Below are 21272 nucleotides of genomic sequence, written 5' to 3'. Positions count from 1 at the left end.
TAAGGAGAAGGGAGTTGGGGGAAATTGGAAGGGGAGGTGAACCATGAGAGACTATGGACTCTGAAAAACAATCTGAGGGTTTTGAAGGGGCAGGGGGTGGGAGGTTGGAGGAACCAGGTGGTGGGTATTAGAGAGGTCACGGATTGCATGGAGCACTGGGTGTGGTGCAAAAACAATGAATACTGTTATGCTGAATATATATATATATATATATATATATATATATAAATATTAGAGAGGACACGGATTGCATGGAGCACTGGGTGTGGTGCAAAAACAATGAATACTGTTACGCTGAAAAAAAATATATATATATATATAAAAATAAATAATAGAATATGGGGGAGAGAAAACTTTTAAGATGAAAAATAAGCCTGCCCCTCCTGCTTTTTGATTTGGTTCAAATTCGAGGAGTGAGGGGAGAGTCCAGCTTTACCCACATCCAGAAAGAAAATTTTAGGTGCTCCATGGCTACCACTGTATAACCCATTATACTGGAAATGAAAACAATGGCATTTTTAAAAGAGAGGGGAATTTAAAACTTTTTGTCTTATTTTGAACGCAATCAGGCATGTCTTAAACTCAGGTGAATTCATAACTTCACATTCGCCTGGCCCCGAACCTCACATACGGAAACTTAACAGCTTCATAAGTTGAAATGTCATCTCCATTCCATAAATGTCAACTTCATTTCATAAGTTGAATGTCAACTGTGGGATGAAGGAGAAGCCGCACTGGTGAAAACGCAGGGGCTGTGAGGTCTAGCTGCCTTCTCCACGAGGAGTCTCTGTCCACAACAACCTCAGAGAATCACAGGATTCTTACACTGGGGTACGACAGGATTCCTCAGATCCGGTATCCCCTAAGCTAGCGCTGCAGAGACTGAGCAAACGGCCCTGGGTTTGTCAGTGGCTGCAAGGAACTGAGATGACCACAACCCATAGGAGAAGAGGCGGAGAGAAGCTTCAAGCGGGAAAAATGAAGTGTACAGATGCTACGTGCGGAGAAAAAGAAAAAGAAAAGCAGCTGGAGGGTGGCTAAGTCAGGAACACCGCCACTTCTCCTCGCCACCTCCAATTCTGGCATCTAATGACTACACCCGCCGAGTTCACGCTCTTCCAGCTCCAGGGCGAGCCAAGACACCGCCTACCCGCTGGAGAGCCGCGAGGGGGGCAGGCGGGAGCAGCCACCGCCTCCCGGACTCACCCACTCTCGGTGCCTCACGTCTCCGCGGAAAAGCCTGGACTCAGGCCAGGTTTTCGGAGTCAGCAGCTAGCAGGTCGCAATGTTCGATTTCTCCCCTTCCCCGACTCCGAGACCGCCGACCGGCGTCCCGGCTTCCGTAGGCGGGCGGCTTGGTGGACCCGGATGTTGATATGCCGCCTGCCCCGGAAACGGTGGCGGGAGGCCCAAGGGGGCGGAGGTGGGGTTGCCCGGCTCTCCGGAAGGAGACGTGGCGGCGGTTGGGCCCCGGGCTGCCTGGGTGCTTAGAAGTCCCGCCGCCTCCTCCTCCTCCTCCCCCTCCTCTCCTCTATGGGAAGAGGAGGTTGTGGCGGCGGCTGGAGAAATCGGCAGCGGAGGATGGAGGAAGGAGGAGGCGGCGCGCGTAGTCTGGTCGCAGGCGGGCCGGTGTTATTGGTCCTCTGCGGCCTCCTAGAGGCGTCCGGTGGCGGCCGAGCGCTCCCCCAGCTCAGCGATGACATCCCTTTCCGAGTCAACTGGCCCGGCACCGAGTTCTCTCTGGTCAGTGCCCTCGCGAATCCTGTAGCCATCTCTGTCCCTCCTAGCACTAGGGTTTGGCCCTTCCCTCGGTACCTGCGCTTTTCTCCTCCAGAACCACCTCTGCAGGCGAATGCCTCCTTCCCTAATCCAAAGGTTCATTTACCTCGCATTCATTCATTCATACAGCAAGTGTTTAGCGAGCACATTATGTGGTTTTGCCCTCCATGCTAAGCACTGAGGATCCTGCGGTCACCTGCTCTGCCCCTTTTCAATATGGCTCATTAGACAGTGCTTACCAACACTCCCACCCCGTGGAAGAAGCTTTCTTAGAATCACGTCAGACACAGGTATTTATCTTCTCTTTAGAAAGTCAGCTGCAGTTCTTCCTCCACCAGCCGCCTTCTCTCCTTCAGTAGTTCCACCCTACCTGCAAAACCGGTGGTACTGCAGATAAGAGTTCCCTCTCGGACTGGTTATTTCTGTCTCGTATACACACACGTGCATATGTACATTCTCACAGCTCTTTCTCCTTCAGGGTTGTTTCCGAGAGGGCTGTTTGGCCTTTGAGATGTATTAACATCTACATTCTACTCAGAATAAGCAGTACAGCGCTGGTGTATTACGACTGTTATTTAACACCCCAGAATTTGAAATTCCGTGATCAGTTTTCCTAGAGATGAACATTTTTATAACCTCACAGTAAGGAAAATGTGCGATCCTTCTGTCTTTAGGGATTACTCTGCTTTAAAGTCTTTCTACCACTGTAGGCCAATTTAAAAAAAAAAACAAAAACTGTGCTCTTAAGATGCTTACCGTGTAGTAATTAATTTATTTATTTCAAATTGAAGTCTTGGAACATACAAAAGCTTTTTTAAAATTCTTGTTCCAGTTACCTGCAGTCATTCCACTTGGGATGACCGTTTTGTTCTATTACCATACTGTTCTATTACTAATTTGTTGAAACAAGAGTAAGGGATAGCATGATGTCAAAGCAAGATTTACCAGGACAATGGATGTTACGGTTACCCCAACAGCTTTCCATTTACAAATGGTCGCTTTTTGCAAATATTTCACACTCTTCTGTTTCTCCATCCCTCTTCTTTTCAGTTCTCCTGCTCTGGTAGTTCATTGGTTCTCAACATTATCTAAATAAATATCTACCTGAGGAGCCAGGTTTATTTTTGTATTAATGCCATGAAATATTATTGTATTAAAATACTTAGAGGGTGCCTAGGTGGCTCAGTCGGTTAAATGTCTTCCTTCAGCTGGGGTCATGATCCCATCGTCCTGGTATGAAATCCCAAGTCGGGTTCCCTGCTTAGTGGGCAGTCTTGCTTTTCCCTCTCACTCTGCCCCTCCCCACTGCTGTGCTCTCTCTCTCTCTCTGTCTCTCAAATAAACAAATGAAATCTTTTAAAAAATAAAATACTTATATAAAAGCTTGTTGTAAGTGAGATATAACTTTAGCAGTCTTGAAGTGAGAATAATTTAATCCAACTTCTATTGTCCTTTCAAAAGACCACAAAGAATAAACATGGGAAGTGTTACAGAATGTGGTCATTAAATTTACTCTTGTTCCTGTCAGGTTGGTTTTTTTTTTTAAAGATTTTATCAATTTGGGGGCGCCTGGGTGGCTCAGTGGGTTAAGCCTCTGCCTTCCGCTCAGGTCTTGATCCCAGGGTCCTGGGATCGAGCCCCACAACGGGCTCTCTGCTCAGCAGGGAGCCTGCTTCCTCCTCCTCTCTCTCTCTGCCTACTTGTGATCTCTGTCTGTCAAATAAATAAATAAAATCTTAAAAAAAAAAAAAAGATTGTATCAATTTGCGAGAGAGGCAGAGAGCACAAGCAAGGGGAGGCAGATAGAGAGGAAGAGGGACAAGTAGACTCCAGACTGAGCAGGGAGCCCAACCTGGGACTCAATCCCAGGACCCCAAGATCTTGACCTGAGCTGAAGTCAGACACTTAACTGACTGAGCCACACAGGAGCCCTGTTTTTGTTTTTGTTTTTGTTTTTTTAATTTAAAAATTACATGCTGATAGGCAGCCCTGAAAACTTCCTGACTTTTAAATGGATAACTAAAACTGGCCTTTTTAGAGGTTACTACCAAATGTTATTCTGTTTTCTTTCTGGCACTGTTGTTTGCTGGCTTAAAAGAGGTTATGGAAGATCTGTCTTACATGTATCCAGTACCAACCTTCCATATGTCTGTCAATGTTATTTTGAATTTTAATTTTTTTAATTCTCTTTGGCAGTGTAATGTAAGCTAAGATGGACACCTCTGAAGTGTTTTTTTTTTTTTCATATTTTTTTTTAAAGTTATTTTGAGAGATGCCAAGGTGGCTCATCATTTAAGTGTCCACCTTCAGCTCAGGTCAAGATCTTGGGGTCCTGGGATTGAGTCCCACATCCCCATCCGGCTCCTTGCTCAGCAGGGAGCCTGCTGCTTCCTCTGCCTGCTGCTCCCCCTGCTTGTGCCCCACCATTTTCTAACAAATAAATAAAATCTTTAAAAAAAATTTTTTTTAAGTTATTTTGAGGAAAATCTAGAGACCTTTTTCTCTGAGTTGGCAAAATATCTGTGGCCCTCATGTAAAAATAAACTGTAAGAGTCTTTTATCATTGGCCTTTGGGTTTTGTTTTAGTACTATTTAATCTTAAGGCTTTCTTCCCTACTTCATGTAATTGACATTACAGCCCTCCTCACCTGGCACTGTCGTTTTCTTTTATGGGCCATTTGGTTGGACATATATAACTAAGCAGCTGTATGAACGAGAATAAGGGCCTTTATCTTTCTACTATCTGAAACTGGAAGAGACTAGATTAGAAGATGTGAATTTTATTTTTTAGTCTTAAAATTCTTCTGTACTTTAAATCCTCTCCCCATTCAGATATATCAAAACAATATATAATCTTTATAATCTTTCTTTCAAATTTACTTAGAAAAATTATTAAGCACCAAAGCTGTGTATATTCTTAATGTTTTTGTTAACTAGTTAATGACTATGATATTCCTTTTTTACTGGTTTTTAGCATTCAGTTTTTTTGTGTGTATATATTTTTCTTCTGAAATACCATCTGTGTCATTAAACTATTCAATTCTTCATTACTTCACAGAGTTCACAAATTTCACCAAAGTAAAAACCACAGAATAAGTCCAGTTTTGTCTTTACTTCTCTTGGAAGTGTATTCCCACTCAAAAATTTCCTATGGGATACTTGGGTAGCTTAGTCAGTTAAGCCTCCAACTCTGGATTGCAGCTCAGATCTTGATCTCAGGGTCATGAGTTCAGGCCCTGCATTGGGCTCTGAGCCTACTTTAATTAAAAAAAAAAAAAAAAAATTACCCAAACACTATGCTTGGGAAGAATGATAACCAACTCCAGAGTTCCAAGCATGTCTGTGTTTTTTTTCCCAAACATGTTTATATATGCTGAGAAGTTGTACCACTGAGTTTATTTTACAGCTTCTCTCTTTTGTCTCTCATCCTCTATCTTAATTCTTCCAGACTCCTGTCAAACATTAGGAATTTCTCTCCTGCCAACATATTTTTTAAGTTTTTTAACCTTAAAGTACCATGCCCCCTTGGATTAATTTCACTATATTAATATCTAATTTTTATCAAATCACTAATAAGACCTCTTACATGGAAAATACATTAAGATGTTATGTGGAACAACCTTTTTACACTATCTGCAATTCTATACATTCAGAATTCATTATATTTCATTTTTCTAAGGAACTGTTTTACTAAATCAAAAGAAAACATTTTTAGTAGCAGATCAAAAAAGTTTTTTTAACTTAGAAAATCAGAAGAGGTTAACTTTTTCCCAGTAATTTCTGTTCTGAAAAAGAGGGTAAAATTTGTTAAAATTTTTAGTTCACAATCAGTGACTCACTATTTCAGCAGTTTTCAGACAGAGGAATTGCTCCTTGATCCGTTTTATTGAAGAGTAAAGCAACCATTCCAAAACTAATGAAAGACAAATCTTTGCATCTTCAAACAAGTGATGGCTTTTATTTCTTATTACCCCTTACTTAGACCTTAAAAACAGTAGGCAGAATATAGCTGGGACACAGGCAAGCAGAAGCACTGAGGCCTGGGGATTCCATACAGAACGAGGTTCTGCCACTCACAGCTGACAAAATCCAAACTCAGAGAAATGAATGATGGTGAAACAAGAAAGGATTTATTTCAGTGAGACCAGCACTGAAAAGACAGCAGACTGGCAATTCAAAGACTGTCTCCAAAGTGCTAAAAATATATATGTTTATATATGAAATATATGGGGCATAGGTGGCATGGGTCTGTTCAAGGAGGCATTGAAGGTCAAATCAAACCTTGTCTTAAAGTCAGTCATGGGAAGGCAGACGTCTTGCTGGCTCAGATGGTCCTTTTTGGTTGAGGGGGTAGTTGAGATTCCCATCAGAGGATGCTTTGCCCCCTGGATCTTCTAGTCTGAGCCAAGAGACAAGCTGGAAGGAAACACCCAACTAGAAAGTTTGAGGTCAAAATGGAGGGAGCTGAAGTCCTTTTCCAAGAGGAATGAATTTCTTAACATATAGACATAAAGCCCCAAGAGTGGTTTTTATTACAAAGAAAGGATTGTCTTACTGTCTTTGCTGTGGTTCCAAGCAAGCAGTTGTTTTTCCATTGTTGGCATTGTGCTGAATGTTTTAGTAAATCAGTATTGCTGTGGAATTCAATTCTGAACATTAGAGTTGCAGGTACTTCACAAATAGAGGTAAATACACTTAAGTCATATGCTGCTGGTTGCCTTCACTACCGTACAGGAATGATATGGCAAGGCTTCAGACCAGCCATTGCTAAGCAAGTGTGAGTCATGATTTTAACAACTTTGCATACATTCTGCATCTATCTGAAAAATGTGGAAAACCATTGTAAATGTTATATCTTATAGCAATTTGTTGGCACAACTGAATAAATGGTTCTAAGGATCCCTTTTTCATAAATTTGGTTTTGCAACTCTCACGTTCAAATCTCTTTGGTTCCCCTCTTCATTTACAATGGTCTTTTAAATGAAAGGATCCTTCATCATAATCCAGGAGCCTATAAATCTATATATCTAAAAAAATAAATCTATATATCTAAAAAAATGTTAACAAACACTGATTCAAATATGTTAAAACGGTTAAGAGCACACAGAATATGGAACCAGTCTGACTGGGTTCATCTCTGTACTGTGGTACTTACTAGCTGTGTTACCTTGTACAAATTTCTTTTTTTTTTTTTTTAAAGATTTTACTTATTATGGGGCGCCTAGGTGGCTCAGTGGGTTAAAGCCTCTGCCTTTGGCTCAGGTCATGATCCCGGGGTCCTGGAATTAAGCCCCCGCATCAGGCTCTCTGCTCAGCAGGGAGCCTGCTTCCTCCTTTCTCTGCCTGCCTCTCTGCCTACTTGTGATCTCTGTCATCAAATAAATAAATAAAATCTTTAAAGAAAAAAAGATTTTATTTATTTGAAAGAGAGAGAGAGAGCACGCAGCAAAGGGAGCAGTAGAGGCTGAGGGAGGAGTGGGCTCCCTGCTGAGCAGGGAGGATTTAAGCTGACTAAGCCACCCAGGTGTCCTGCCCTGTACAAATTATTTAATCTCTGGGTTTCAGTTTCCTTTTCTGAAAATAGGTAGAAAGCCTGTCTTGAAGACTGATGTGTTAAAAATGTTAAGGATTTAAAACTTCAATATAGCTAATATAGCTTATATTTACTATTATTTTTTTTATTTTGTTTTATTGTCTTAGAAAAACATTGCCCTAATTTGCATTTGTGTGTGAGATAACATTGGATCAAGTAGTGCTTTTATTAAGGTTATGAGTCCTTCTTGTTAAACTGAGAAAAGAAGAGTTACTTAATAAGAGTGGTTCGTTCTTCGTGAGGGATAGCCATATGGTATAGTGGTTTCACACTATGGTAAGATGAGAAGTTGAGTTGAATTATCACAGAACACATATCACAGAACATAAAAACCTCTGTCTTAGTGACACATCTACTATCACAAAGCGAAGATTTCTTTTTGGTTAAATAATGTGAATTATATTAACTGAAATGTTCATTTGAATTACATTGGTTCCTGTTTGACTTGTGAATTTGTTTGGTTTTATATTGTGAAAGTTTGAATAGTTTCGTTGATACATACCAGGAATTGGCAAACTACACCTTTGTGTTGGCCAGCCATCTATTTTTATAAATAAAGTTTTTTCAGGACACAGCCATACCTGTTCATTTTCCTATTGCTTATACAATGTCTTACTACAATTGATAGTTGGATAGTTGAAACAGAGATCATATGACCCACAAAGCCTAAAATATTTACTGCCTGTCCCTTTACAGAAAGAGTTTGCTGACCCAGGATATATACTAAAAAAAAAAGTTAAGTCAGAACAGAAGATCGCTTTTTCTTTTTCTTTTCTTTTCTTTTTTTTTTTTTTTTAAAGATTTTATTTATTTATTTGAGAGAGAGAGAGCGCGTGTGCACAAGCCTGGGAGAGAGGCAGACGGAGACAGAGAGGGAGAAACAGACTCGCCACCAAGCAGGAAGTCCCAACGCAGACTCGATTTCAGGACCCTAGGATCCTGACCTGATCCAAAGGCAGAGGCTTAACCTACTGAGTTCCCCAGGCCCCCCTGGAGATTTTTCTTCTAAAAGTAATTTATCCACATATGAAAAATTATGCACCACTATTATGTCCAAGTGTCCTTTCCAACAGAATTGAGAGTACATTTGTAAAGTGCTGTTGGTAATTTTTAATAGGTGTAATAAGTATTCAGTAATGATGTATCAGTAAACATTCATTGCCTCTTAATGCATTTTTTTGAAGATTTATTTATTATCTGAAAGAGAGCTTTGGGGGAATAGGGGATGCAGAGGGAGAGAAAGAGAAACCCAAGCAGAGCATGGAGCCCATGCGGGGTTTGATCTTAACCACGCTGAGCTGAGATCAAGAGCCAGACGCTTAACCCACTATGCCACCCAAGTTCCCCGCCTGTTAATGCTGTTTAATCCCTATTTTAACTTCAGTCTGTTGCATTATTACTTTCTTCTATATTCCAAGTTTCATTTTCATTCATTTTTTTCTCTGTTATAGTGTGTCATCCTCATTTTGTTCTTAAATAATATGTGGAATATTTCCCCCTTAAAAATCTTCTCTTGAACATGATGAATTACTTTGACCTAAGACTGTAGTTTATTCACGGTAATACAACTTAACAACAACAAAAAAAAACTGTATTTTTTGTTCTATTCTAGCCTACAACTGGAGTTTTGTATAAAGAAGATAATTATGTCATCATGACAACCACACATAAAGAAAAATATAAATGCATTCTGCCCCTTGTGACAAATGGGGATGAGGTAACTTTTTATAAATACATAAATAATTCCTGTCACCAAAGATGCATGTTTAAAACATTGCAAACACATATTTTAAAGTAAAACTGAATGACAAGTTTCTCAGTAACCCTGTTTATCATACAAGTAGTATTCACTTTTATTGTTCTTGAATTCTTTGATTCTACAGTTCAACTTGGGAAAATTGGCAACCAACTATTCATAGTTTTAAAGAAAATCTAATTCCACTCTTGCTTTCTTTAATAGAAATGAGGGTTTTGAAACAGGATATAATTTTTAAATAAAATTGTGACTTTTTTATAAAGAATTTCTAACAACAAATCTATAGGTACCTATACTTTTTCCCTACCTTAGCTCATGCCCGTTTCTTCCTCCCAGAACTGCCCTAACTGCCTCTTATCCATCCTTCAAGGCAATGGCTTCTTTCAAGATGAAACAGGAGAGTCAGCATGATAAAATGAAAAGGACACCAGCCTAGGAGCCAGGAGGCTGAGGTATAGGCTACAGTTAGCTGTGGAACCTTGAACAAATTTGAAACTCAGTTCTTCCACTCAATAAATTTATTGAGCTATTTATGTAATACTTTCACAGTCTGTGAAATAGAAATACTATAAACTCAGTGAGTGCTTTCCTAGGTTTTGTTCAGATTTGAAATCTGTGAAAGATAGCTCTGTTCATTTTGTTTTAAATTTTATTAAGACACAAATACATATGTGCACAATCATCTGCATATGCATATGGCATTCAAGTCTGAAATGTAAAAATATATAGGAAACTGGGATGTACCTTAAAACTTTTCTATACCTTCTACAAGATTCAACTTTTCTAAGAATTTGTTCAGATGCAAATATTTAAAACTTCTGAAATCGTTTCATAAGAATTTTTCAGGAAACTGATACTCAGAAAACTTTTTTTTTAAGAGAAGAAAGAATGAAAGATTATATGGCTCCTTATTTATCCTTCAATTCTTTTGAAAGAAGTGGCAAACCATAGGACCTTTTTAAAAGTTTTGACTGTTTTTCCCCTTTTATTTCTAAGCATTTGTGATTTGAACAATGGGTTAATACCCAGACAGCAGAGTTGGGTAAAATTCTAGATAATTGTAAGTATTAAATCCTAGTTCTTTCATAGGAAGAAGAAAAGGATTATAAAGGCCCTAATCCAAGAGAGCTATTGGAGCCGCTATTTAAACAAAGCAGTTGTTCCTACAGAGTACGTATTTTATGTTCACTTAATAAGTAGAAAATAAGTTTCCAATAGCCAGTAGACCCTTAAAAATAATTCTGCGTTTCTTTTTACTTTATTATGTTGTATCAGATTTTAAGTTCATTGTAAATCAAAGATATTGCTTAGTAGTATTTTATTTGTTTTAATTCCTGTATAGTAGATGCAGAAAACACCCACTAAAACCATTTTCAAATAATATCACTTCCCAAATTGTCCTGAATGTTTTTCAGATCAAAAGAAAATTTCCTTATACACAATTTTAATAAAAAATGCTAATTCTTATTTTTTTGACTATGTATAATATGGTCCCTAAGCCAGGTGGTTTAGATCCCAGGTATAGTCTAGACCTGTTTTCTTCACAGAATTTTCACAGAGATTTAATTAGTAAAAACAATTACTAGGCTTCAGAATCTTCACATTTTTCTGAGGCATGTTTCATTTAATGAAAGCTTACTCTAAATCTTGAGGGAAATCTACTCAACTACATAAAATATCAAGAAGTAATCAGTTGAGTTGTATGACTTTTGTATATCTAAATACATCCATTTTTCTTAGATTGAGTCTTATTGGACTTACGAAGTATGTCATGGAAAACACATTCGACAATACCATGAAGAGAAAGAAAGTGGTCAGGTATGTTTTTCTTCAAAAAATGAAGTATGGAACATTATAAAATGAGAACTTTAATAATGAGATTTGTGATTTTAAAGTTGTGTTCTAGGTATTTGCAAAATACTTACTATATTTTTATTTTATTCCAATATAGAAAGTAAATATTCACGAGTACTACCTTGGGAATATGTTGGCTAAGAACCTTCTATCTGAAAAAGGTTTGTTTCGACAGAGTGATGTGATAGTAATGCTGGAATTTCATTGAAAGCATATGTTGAAATTGGAATTTAAAAGATCTTTTAGGAAACCGTATGCATTTTAAAACACTGAAATAAATTCCTGAACAATCCCTTAGAAAACTTTTTCGAAGAGATCTTTTCATTATTTTCTATGTCAACAAACATTATGCTTTTTGTCTACGAATTTTTTCAAAATTTGGTAAGGTAACACATGTTATCTTTATATCTTTATATGTTATATAGTGTTGATGTTAGTGTTTTGCTTGCTGTAAGCCTAGTTGCTGTACATGAAAATAGAAATGTAGATGTGTCTCTAAAATTGTGAAATATTTTTGTTAATCTGTATTACTCAAAGTCAACTAAGTTAAGATTAAAATTCTCACTGATATAAAAATACTTCAAAAGAAAAGTGTTACGGCCATTTTTATGCCTCAAATGGAGTATTTCTTAGGTAAAGATGTAAGGATTAAATTTGACTGTCCTTTCAAACAAAACCATTTCAAGGCAGCTAGCTAAAAGCAGTATGATAAAAATTATATGTATGTTTTCTATCATTTTTTAGAAAGAAATTTAAAATTACGAAGTTGGTTGAAAACTTAATCATTTGTATTTTGTATTTAAGTCACTGGTCATTTTTTACACCTACCTTACATAGGTAATATCTTATATTATTCCACAGATCAAGAGTCAGATGAAAAGGAAAAATCAAAAGAGGCAAGTGACAAGTGTTGATTTTTTTCACTTTTAACATCTGTTATTAGTGAGACTTGAATTTGCACTACTGAAATGACAGAATTTAAATGACAGAATGTAGTCGTGCATTCTTTACCTGTCTATCAAATACCTCAAAGGATTCAGCCAAAGAAAATTTGCAGTATGTTAGGTTTTTCTGAGAATAGTTATACTGTGATACTTCTCTTTACTTTTAAAATCATAGGAAAATTAAGGAACTTGCCAAAGATGTGTCTGGGAAAGTTTTCATAATGGCACTGTATCACTTCCAGGCTTTACAGTAATTCCCTCTGTTTGACATTGGAAACAATTATAAATATGAGCTTTTGCTTTTTCCCCCTGCTTTGGTCCCTGTCTCCCATGGGTAAAACAGATAAACTACATATGTAAATAACAAGCTACCAGATTGCAAGCATCTTCAAAGCAGGGACTGTCTTTTATCTCTTTACCCCGCAGTGCAAAGCACAGTGCTAGATATAATATAGGCACTTCATAAGTGTGTACTGAATGTGAATGCATAATTGATGACTGAAAAATAGGATTGTTTAAAAAGAATGATTCCTTAGGGAACCTAATCACAATTTTTAAATGCCCCTGTAGTTCAAGGAATACATTCTGAATCCTAAGAACTCCCATAGAGTTAATAACCTATTGTTAGAAGATATTTCTGTAAGTGGTTTTATCTCATAATGATGATTTTATTAGAAGAAAAGTGAAATGGCAAAAAGCCTTAAAAGGGATGCCTATAACTTAAAAGGGTGGCTTTGGGGGGAATTGATAAGCTAAGCTTGAATACACATAGCATTGCTATTTTAAAAGATTTTAATTTTACAGACTACCTTTGAGATAAAATATTTATTTACTGTGGCTCTGGAGGATAGCAAGATGGAATTCAAAGTGTGAAATGATAAAGGAAGAGGAAGAAAAGGGTAAGGGAAGAAAACTAACATTTACTGAGCCCCAATTTATAAGCCACATACTGTGTCAGGCATGTAACAAACGGTAATATTTAATTTTTCCCACAACCTCTGAGTATATATTATTATTTTCCTTCTACAAATGACAAAACTGAAATTTGCTCAAAGTCAGAAAGCCAGTGAATTCAAAGCTTGGCTTCGAACCCAGGATTTTCTAATTCTAGATACTAGCATGAAAATAGCATACAAGAAACCAAAATATTTTTTTCCTGGAAACATTTATTTATTGCCTATTTTAGATATGGCACTGACAGGGTACCAAAGTGATACAAGATGAGCTCCCTGCCTCCAAAGAGCTTGCTTGGAGATATTATTAACAATATATTTTTTAGAGCCCTTATATTAGATTTTTCTTTGGTTTATGTAGATAAAATATGGGAGCTAGCTCCTTAATAATCCTTATCTTCTGAGGTAATCTATTTTGTTCCTCCATTCCATGAACATTTCTTCATTTGTCCTTTGCTGGCCTTGAAAAGATTTATATGGGAGTTTATGTTGAAAAGTACGGCTTTTAATATTAATGACAGGGGAAAAGAGTAAGCAGATTAATGAATGAGCATAGTATTAAGATTCCTGTTTTAGAAGATACTGTTTTACTAAGTAGCCCCACTTTGACAAATTAGACTTCAGACCTCTAGAAGCTAAAGTATAACACAGCCCTTCACTGAGAATTTAGTATAGAAAATTCTGACTAGTCCAGTAGAGTAAGTTCCTGTATTTTATCTTAATCTCTTTCTTAAGTGTTAGAAGTAATTAGATTAATCAAGAGATTATATCCTTTTATATAAATGTACACTTATCTTACATCTTAATTTTAGCACTGAATAAAATTTCCCTTTTTTCCTATATAAAACTAGGTCTGAAAATAAGTATTAGCTCAAATAAGAGTTTAGGAATCAAAAGAATGTTAGAGGAAGAATTTATAGAAAATATAGAAATGTTACCTTTATAAATGTTAGTTTATAAATAAAATGTAGTTTTCTTCCTTTAAGAATAAGTGTTTCTCCCATTCTCACCCCTACCTCCATTTCTAATGAAAAGTCGGTCTTACACTCTTTTTTTTTTTTTTTTTAAGATTCCCACTAAAAATATCGAAGGTCAGATGACACCCTACTATCCTGTGGGAATGGGAAATGGTACACCTTGTAGTTTGAAACAGAACCGGCCCAGATCAAGTACAGTGATGTATATATGTCATCCTGAATCTAAGCATGAAATTCTTTCAGTAGCTGAAGTTACAACTTGTGAATATGAAGTTGTCATTTTGACACCACTCTTGTGCAATCATCCTAAATATAGGTAGGATATGGATTTAGTATTTTAAACATGAAATGCTCACATGCTTTAAAGTGTCATATGCTTAGCTTTAATGCTTTGTTCTTACTGAATAGATTCAGAGCATCCCCTGTGAATGACATATTTTGCCAGTCCCTGCCAGGATCACCATTCAAACCCCTCACCCTGAGACAACTGGAACAACAGGAAGAAATATTAAGGGTGCCTTTCAGGAGAAATAAAGAGGTATGAGAATTATCTAATGGTATTTTCTCAGGGCTTTCTTTTCCAAAATTCAGAGCATGTATCAATATTTTAATCATTCCTTAGCATGGTAATAGTAATTTATTTTTCTGACTCAAATGTTAAGTTCCAATATTTTAACTATTTTCCTAATTCTTGTACTTCTCAGAAACTATTTTATCATTATCTTATTCTCATGATTTCATACTCTAGAGTTTGACATCCTATTAATTGTGGTGAAGTTGAATTTTTAGGTAGTTGAATGGCCTTCCCAGTTAGGCCCCTTGAAGAAACAGACTACAACTCATCTTCTTTTTTTTTTTTTTTTAAAGATTTTATTTATTTATTTGACAGACAGAGATCACAAGTAGGCAGAGAGGCAGGCGGAGAGAGAGGAGAAAGGAGGAAGCAGGCTCCTCACTGAGCAGAGTGCCCGATGCAGGGCTCGATCCCAGGACCCTGGGACCACGACCTGAGCCGAAGGCAGAGGCTTCAATCCACTGAGCCACCCAGGCGCCCCTACATCTCATCTTCTAATGCGTTATTTCTTCAACCCATTACTCTATGTCAGCAAACCATCATTCTTCTGAAACTTCTTATTCAACATCAGTCTTCTGGCTCTTAGTTCACTGGACATATGCATAACTTGATCTTAGCACATAAAACACTGAACATGTGAAGCTTAAACTTTCTCTCCTACCTTTACTTGAAGTCATTCTCTCTGGTTCTCTCTGTTCTTCTCTCCTGTGTATTAGGTCTTTGTCTACTTCCTGCCACTGAAAATGTTGATGTTCCCCACAGTTCTAGCCTAGTTCCTTCTCTCTGTAGTGTGTATAGTCCATCTCAAGTGAACTCATCCAGGCCCATTCTGTTAACTTCCTTTAATATGCCCATGAGTTCCAAATACACATCTTCAACGTTGACCTTTCTCCTGAACTCAAACCACAGTCACAGTAGTTAACATGGATTGCATATTAACAGCTGTTATCTAATCCTCACAGCAACCTACAAACTATACTATTATCACCCTCCTAAACAGATTAGGAAACTGAGGTTCAGAGAAGGGAAGTGATAAGTGACCAACCGGGTTAGAGATGAAGATCAAAACAGTGTGGTTCTAGAACCTGTTCTCTTAACCACTTCTCAGTGCTGCTTCTCCTTTTCCATGTGCTATCTGATCTTTTCCTAATCTCCCCTATTTTTTTTTTAATTTCATTCATTTACTTACTTATTTATTTTTATGTAATCTCCACACCCAGCGTGGAGCTTGAACTCACAATCGCAGGATTAAAAGTGCATGCTTCTTAGTGAGCCAGCCAGGCATCTCTTCCTCCATGTTTTTAAAGCCATGTTACTTCCTTTGCAAATGAGAGAGGACTTCTAATGAATTTCCCCAGGAAGAGATCAGTGTTTCCTCTTTTTTGATCTTGTATTTTATTCAGTCCTCCATTATAGCACTTACATGGCTAAAATTGGTTGATTTTCCTATGATTCTTACATTAAGATCAAGGGAGAATATGCTATGCTTTATTACTTTGAGGTTTCCAGCTCCTTGAATGATACCTGGTATACTGTGGGTACTTAGTAATGGTTTAATTAACTAATAACTAACATTGAGCTGCAAAGCCTACTTCTCCCCTTTCTCTTGAGTACTTCTAGTAAAAGTATTGCCCAACTCTTTGTAGTTGTTGTGAATGCTGCCATTCTGATAGGAAGGAAAAACTATCTTATTAATCTGTGTTTGATTTGAAGTGCTCAATTAAGAGATTGGACATGGATTTCTCTTCTTGTGTCTCCCTGATAGTGATTTAAATACTGACAGGTACTTAGAAGTCAGCTCAATCAAAATGCTTAACAAATCCTAACTTTAATTACTCTTTAGAGAAGAAATGGCAGCTTACTTTTCTCTAATTAATCTGTTTAATCTGCCATTTGAGAAAAATTACTTTTAAAAAGCTACAGATGGGCGCCTGGGTGGCTCAGTGGGTTAAGCTGCTGCCTTCGGCTCAGGTCATGATCTCAGGGTCCTGAGATCGAGGCCCGTATCGGGCTCTCTGCTCAGCGGGGAGCCTGCTTCCTCCTCTCTCTCTGCCTGCCTCTCTGCCTGCTTGTGATCTCTCTGTCAAATAAATAAATAAAATCTTTAAAAAAAATAAAATAAAATAAAATAAAATAAAAAGCTACAGATGATAATACTTTCAAAATACTTAGGACCTTTAGAATACATATTGTAGATGAAAACTTTAGGTAATACTGTAGGGCAAGTAGTTATTTAAAATGATATTTTTCTCAAAATCCTTTCCTTTATAAATCTAGTTAATTATGCATAACTTTTTTTTTTAAATGGTATTTGTCATATGGTTTGCCTTTTAAATGTGGAATAAACGTAACCATAAAGATAATGAATTTTTTTTCTGTTTTAAACAGAAATACATATCTGGCTATCAGAATTTTGTTTTGATATTAATACCTGTTAACTTTTGTTTTGTTTGACATGAAGTGCTTTATTTATTTATTTATTTATTTTTAAGATTTTATTTATTTATTTGGCAGAGAGAGAGATCACAAGTAGGCGGAGAGTCAGGCAGAGAGAGAAGGGGAAGCAGGCTCCCTGCTGAGCAGAAAGCCCGATGCGATGCGGGGCTCGATCCCAGGACACTGAGATCATGACCCGAGCCGAAGGCAGCGGCTTAATCCACTGAGCCACCCAGGTGCCCCCATGAAGGGGTTTATTAAGGGGCATTAGGACTAAGGCCTCTTGGGCTATGGCAAATAGACAATATGACATCCTGATCTCTACAACCCCACCTCTTGTAAAGATCTGCTTTTCTAACCCTAAAGGCTGGGAGTACACACTAGGGAACCACCCAAGAGAATGTTTAGGAATAAGTGTTACTATAGAAACTATTTGCTAGATAACCCACTAAATAAAGTCTTAATGAGGCTTTAAAAAAAAAAAAAAAAGATAGGTGTGAGTCATAGTCACTTCTCCAGCAGAACAAGAATGTTGCGCCCCAAGGGTGTCCTTAAGGGCCTAGTTGAACAAAGGACACAATGGTGGGGGAGCTGTACTCAAGAAGGCTTCAAGTGACAGAGGGGGTCATTGTAGCAGATTGATCCAGGATGATGTTAGTCTAGCTATCACCTACCCCTCAAAACCAACCCCTTAGAGTCTTATATGCCCACCTCTTTGATGATATTCTCTAGGCCATCAGAGAAGGGCTTTTTTGCAGTAGGAGCTCCTTGACTGGACAGTGTCCAGGTTGAATGCATAATCCACGCAGCTGTAGAGACAGCAAGAAAAGAGACCTATGTTGACACAACTAAGAATGAGTAATAATTTTGCTACCATGTCCCCCAGACTCTAAACCAGTTTGATAACTACTGGGTTAAAGTGCGCACAGGACCATCTATGCCTGTATCTCTATATGCATGTCTTTTAAAGCATAAGTGATACTTCCTGAATTATCAGGCTTATACACGCTTCATTTGGTTTGATGTGCCCCCTTGTGCTAAGGTGAGTACATCCAAGGCCATTCTGTTTTGTGATAGGGCCTTTCACATCTTTATCATCTCATCTCTGTTGTTCATGAGTGTCAGGCTATGGTAACTATTGTTGAGGATCCTCTGGGTATAATTAATTGTCTATATGCTATATCACATCTTCTGTGCCTAAAGATGGTACAGATATTCTTGCTAAATGGTCAGACCAGTGAAAGACAGCATGGGTCCATCATGCCTTTAAATGGGATGAATTTGCTGAGGCTAATTTGGTGCTATCGGTGCTGTTATTATAATACATTTATTTGGAGATTACTAGATGATTTATGAATTTCCAAACCCTACCATAAAAATTATCATCTTGCTTTTATTGGAATAATTTTCTTAACAATGCAAGATGTTCTGTCCACAAGAAGCAATAATAAATGGTCATACTTCTGTCCTTCCTACCTCTTCCCCTATCTGAGCTAAAGGTTTCACTATGCATTAGTAATGTTTTTCCTCACTAACCTTACTACAGGTTTCATGGATTCTAAGTAATTTGTTTAGTCTGTTAGACCTTACTTAGCTCCTTAGGAGCAGTGACTATGTCATCTTCGTCTTTAATACTCAGCACTTAAAACAGTACCAGGAGCATAGTATGTTCTGAATGTAGAAAGACTATACATAAAATCCAAGGTCCTTTCCACTTATCATATGATATCTCTGATACGAGGTCAGGGGTTGTGTGGGTTAGGGAGGGAAAAAATGGAACAAGATGGGATTGGGAGGGAGACCATAAGAGACTCTTCATCTCAGGAAGCAAACTGAGGGTTGCTGGGGGGTGGCAGGGTAGGGATAGAGTAGCTAGGTTATGGACATTGGAGAGGGTATGTGCTATGGTGAGTACTGTGAAATGTGTAAGACTGATGATTCATGGACTTGTACCCCTGGGGCAAATAATACATTATATATTAATTTTTAAAAATTATTTTTAAATAAAAAATAAAAATAAATAAACCCCAAATCCAAGATCCTTTCAAAAAATAAGATGTCATATGGCAGTCTTTGTGCTCATCTATAATTTTGGAGGAGAAGAAGGGTAAGGTCATTGGTTTCTAGAGTGACCTTCCAATGACTCCCACCAGCCAAAGAAGGAGAAAAGAACCACAGTTGATTAATGGCAACTACAGCAGGTGAAAGGAGGCGTCATATCCACTATATACTTACAAAGAACCCTTTTACTATTTAGTTTTTTTTAATTATGTTATTCAGTTTTAATTGGTATACTCCTTTAATTCTGATCTAGATTCATTTTCACCCCTTACTGTCAAAACCCAGTTTACTTCTGGATTCTAACTCCTTATCCTCTTTCATAACTTTTCTCTCCACCCTACTTCTGTCATTCCTTTAGAGTCTCTTCCTCTGTGGCTTGGGTTACTTCAACTGCCAATGTGGCTCCCCACTTCAGGATTTGTTCTTACTATTCCTTTTCTGCTACTGTGACAGTATTACTTAAAATCTGATAAAAAATCTAATCCCATATTTTTGCCTAAAATCCATAATATCCAAATTTCTTAGAATTAATGCAATTTTTTTTTACCAGTAAATACCTGTTTATCTCTTTAGTTTTAAATATTGTTTTACACCCCCACGTCTTTGCTCTTCTTGTGTCTTCCTCAGGTTCACATGTGTATGTGCACACAGACACAAAACCTGCAGACATTTACATAAATCAGAAATTATTCATGTTTCAAGAATCAAGAGTTTTCTCTTTATGAAATCTTCATGTTTATTTTTGTTTGTTTTTTTAAAGATTTTATTTATATACCTGACACGTAGAGATTACAAGTAGGCAGAGAGGCAGGCAGAGAGAGAGAGAGGTGGAAGCTGTCTCCCTGCTGAGCAGAGAGCCCGACGCAGGGCCTAATCCCAGGAGCCTGGGATCATGACCTGAGCCGAAGGCAGAGGCTTAACCCACTAAGTCACCCAGGCGCCCCAAGTCTTCATGTTTCAAGTGTTCATCAAAATCTCTCTGAATTACCACTCCCTCTCTGAATCTGCTATTCTCTGCACCCTTTAGTGGATGTCTTTCTTGACCAACTTGTAGCATCCTTCAGGACAACAACCAGATCCTGCTACATTTTAATAATTATAATTAATATTCATATTTACTCCCACTCAGCTCCTCTTTACCCTTCTTGTTGTCTTTTATTTACCCATTGTAACCACATTTTCCAGAACTAAATATAGAGACAAAATCTAACAAGTGGTTAAATAATATTTTAGTGCATTTCCTTTCAGTCTTTTTGGGGATTTTTTTTTTTTGATACATAACACACAGAGAGATAGACATTAAAAAAAAAATAATTAGGACCAAACTGTGGGCTCTGTTTGTGTGTAAATATATAAAATATCTTCACTTGTTTTCACTTAACAATATATCATTTTTACATTCCTATGACATAATCATCTATATTATTTTAATTAACTCACATATTTCATTGTTTAAAGTACCAAAAGTTACTTAAATTATTTACTGGTTTGAATATTTTTGTTACCCACAATTTTTTGCTAACATGAAGAATGCCACACTGAATGTCATTGGAGCTAAATTTTTGCATCCATCAGTGGTGATTCTTTACTCCAGATAAATTTCTAGAAATAGGTCAAAGGTAAGCACATATTGAAGGGTTTTGATATATACTATCAGATTGTACTTGAGAAGAATTGTGGAATTTTACAGTCCCATTAGAAATAGTAAAAAAAAAAAAGTGCTGATGTCTATTTGTGTATATTTCTTTGTATTTGTGTGTATATAATGTGTGTGTGTGTTTTAGTAAGGTGGAATATTACATAGCTTAGGTATTTGCATTGGAATAACTCTAGCTGCTCTGATCAAAAAAAAGAAAAATGAAAAAAAATATGTGAAATGGCAATTATCCCTGTATGTTAAGAATGGCCATCATACCCCCTGATAGAGGGAACTAATTTGTCTAGAGCTTTCTCTATTGTATTAAGTGTTGCAAAACTCATTTTCTTAAAACACATTAAAAATGAGTGGGCAACTTTTATTTTCCTAATTTCCTTCAGTTTAAAAATAGTAATTAAAGTCATAACTTAAAAAAAGTATGATATAGAAGCCCTTAACATATGTGTTTAATTTTAGGAAGAGTTGCAGTCCACTAAAGAAGAGAGATTTCCAGCAATCCACAAACCCATTGCTGTTGGTTCTCAGCCTATGCTCACTGTTGGAACAACCCACATATCCAAATTGACAGATGACCAACTCATAAAAGAGTTCCTTAGTGGTTCCTACTGCTTTCATGGGGTGAGAAGTGAACTTTGGTTTCAATATTTATCTAACAGCCTTCACTTACGTGCTCTTTAGTCACACGGCA

At 37.3% G+C, this 21272-nt stretch overlaps 2 protein-coding genes across 4 annotated transcripts in view; one reads left to right on the top strand and one right to left on the bottom strand.

Moving 5' to 3' along the window:
• ASB3 (ankyrin repeat and SOCS box containing 3) overlaps window positions 1-1299 on the bottom strand; it is a 113688-nt gene extending 112389 nt beyond the window's left edge. The window contains exon 1 of the mRNA XM_059406082.1: window positions 1207-1299. The gene's annotated coding sequence lies outside the window, so the exon portion shown is untranslated. The remainder of the gene's footprint in view (window positions 1-1206) is intronic.
• A 118-nt stretch (window positions 1300-1417) lies between these two features.
• The window catches only part of ERLEC1 (endoplasmic reticulum lectin 1), a 31721-nt gene continuing 11866 nt past the window's right edge, over window positions 1418-21272 (top strand). For 2 of the 3 annotated variants that reach the window (XM_059406085.1, XM_059406086.1), the window contains exons 1-9: window positions 1418-1743; window positions 8985-9089; window positions 10218-10298; window positions 10869-10946; window positions 11080-11143; window positions 11844-11878; window positions 13949-14172; window positions 14265-14394; window positions 21041-21202. In XM_059406085.1, coding sequence (XP_059262068.1) covers window positions 1534-1743; window positions 8985-9089; window positions 10218-10298; window positions 10869-10946; window positions 11080-11143; window positions 11844-11878; window positions 13949-14172; window positions 14265-14394; window positions 21041-21202 — 1089 coding nt within the window. In that variant the 5' untranslated portion in view covers window positions 1418-1533. The remainder of the gene's footprint in view (window positions 1744-8984; window positions 9090-10217; window positions 10299-10868; window positions 10947-11079; window positions 11144-11843; window positions 11879-13948; window positions 14173-14264; window positions 14395-21040; window positions 21203-21272) is intronic. The other variant, XM_059406084.1, reaches the window with a different exon arrangement.

The sequence above is a fragment of the Mustela nigripes genome, chromosome 7, assembly GCF_022355385.1.
Source record: "Mustela nigripes isolate SB6536 chromosome 7, MUSNIG.SB6536, whole genome shotgun sequence".
Lineage (NCBI taxonomy): Eukaryota > Metazoa > Chordata > Mammalia > Carnivora > Mustelidae > Mustela > Mustela nigripes.
This window is presented reverse-complemented; position numbering and strand designations above follow the sequence as displayed.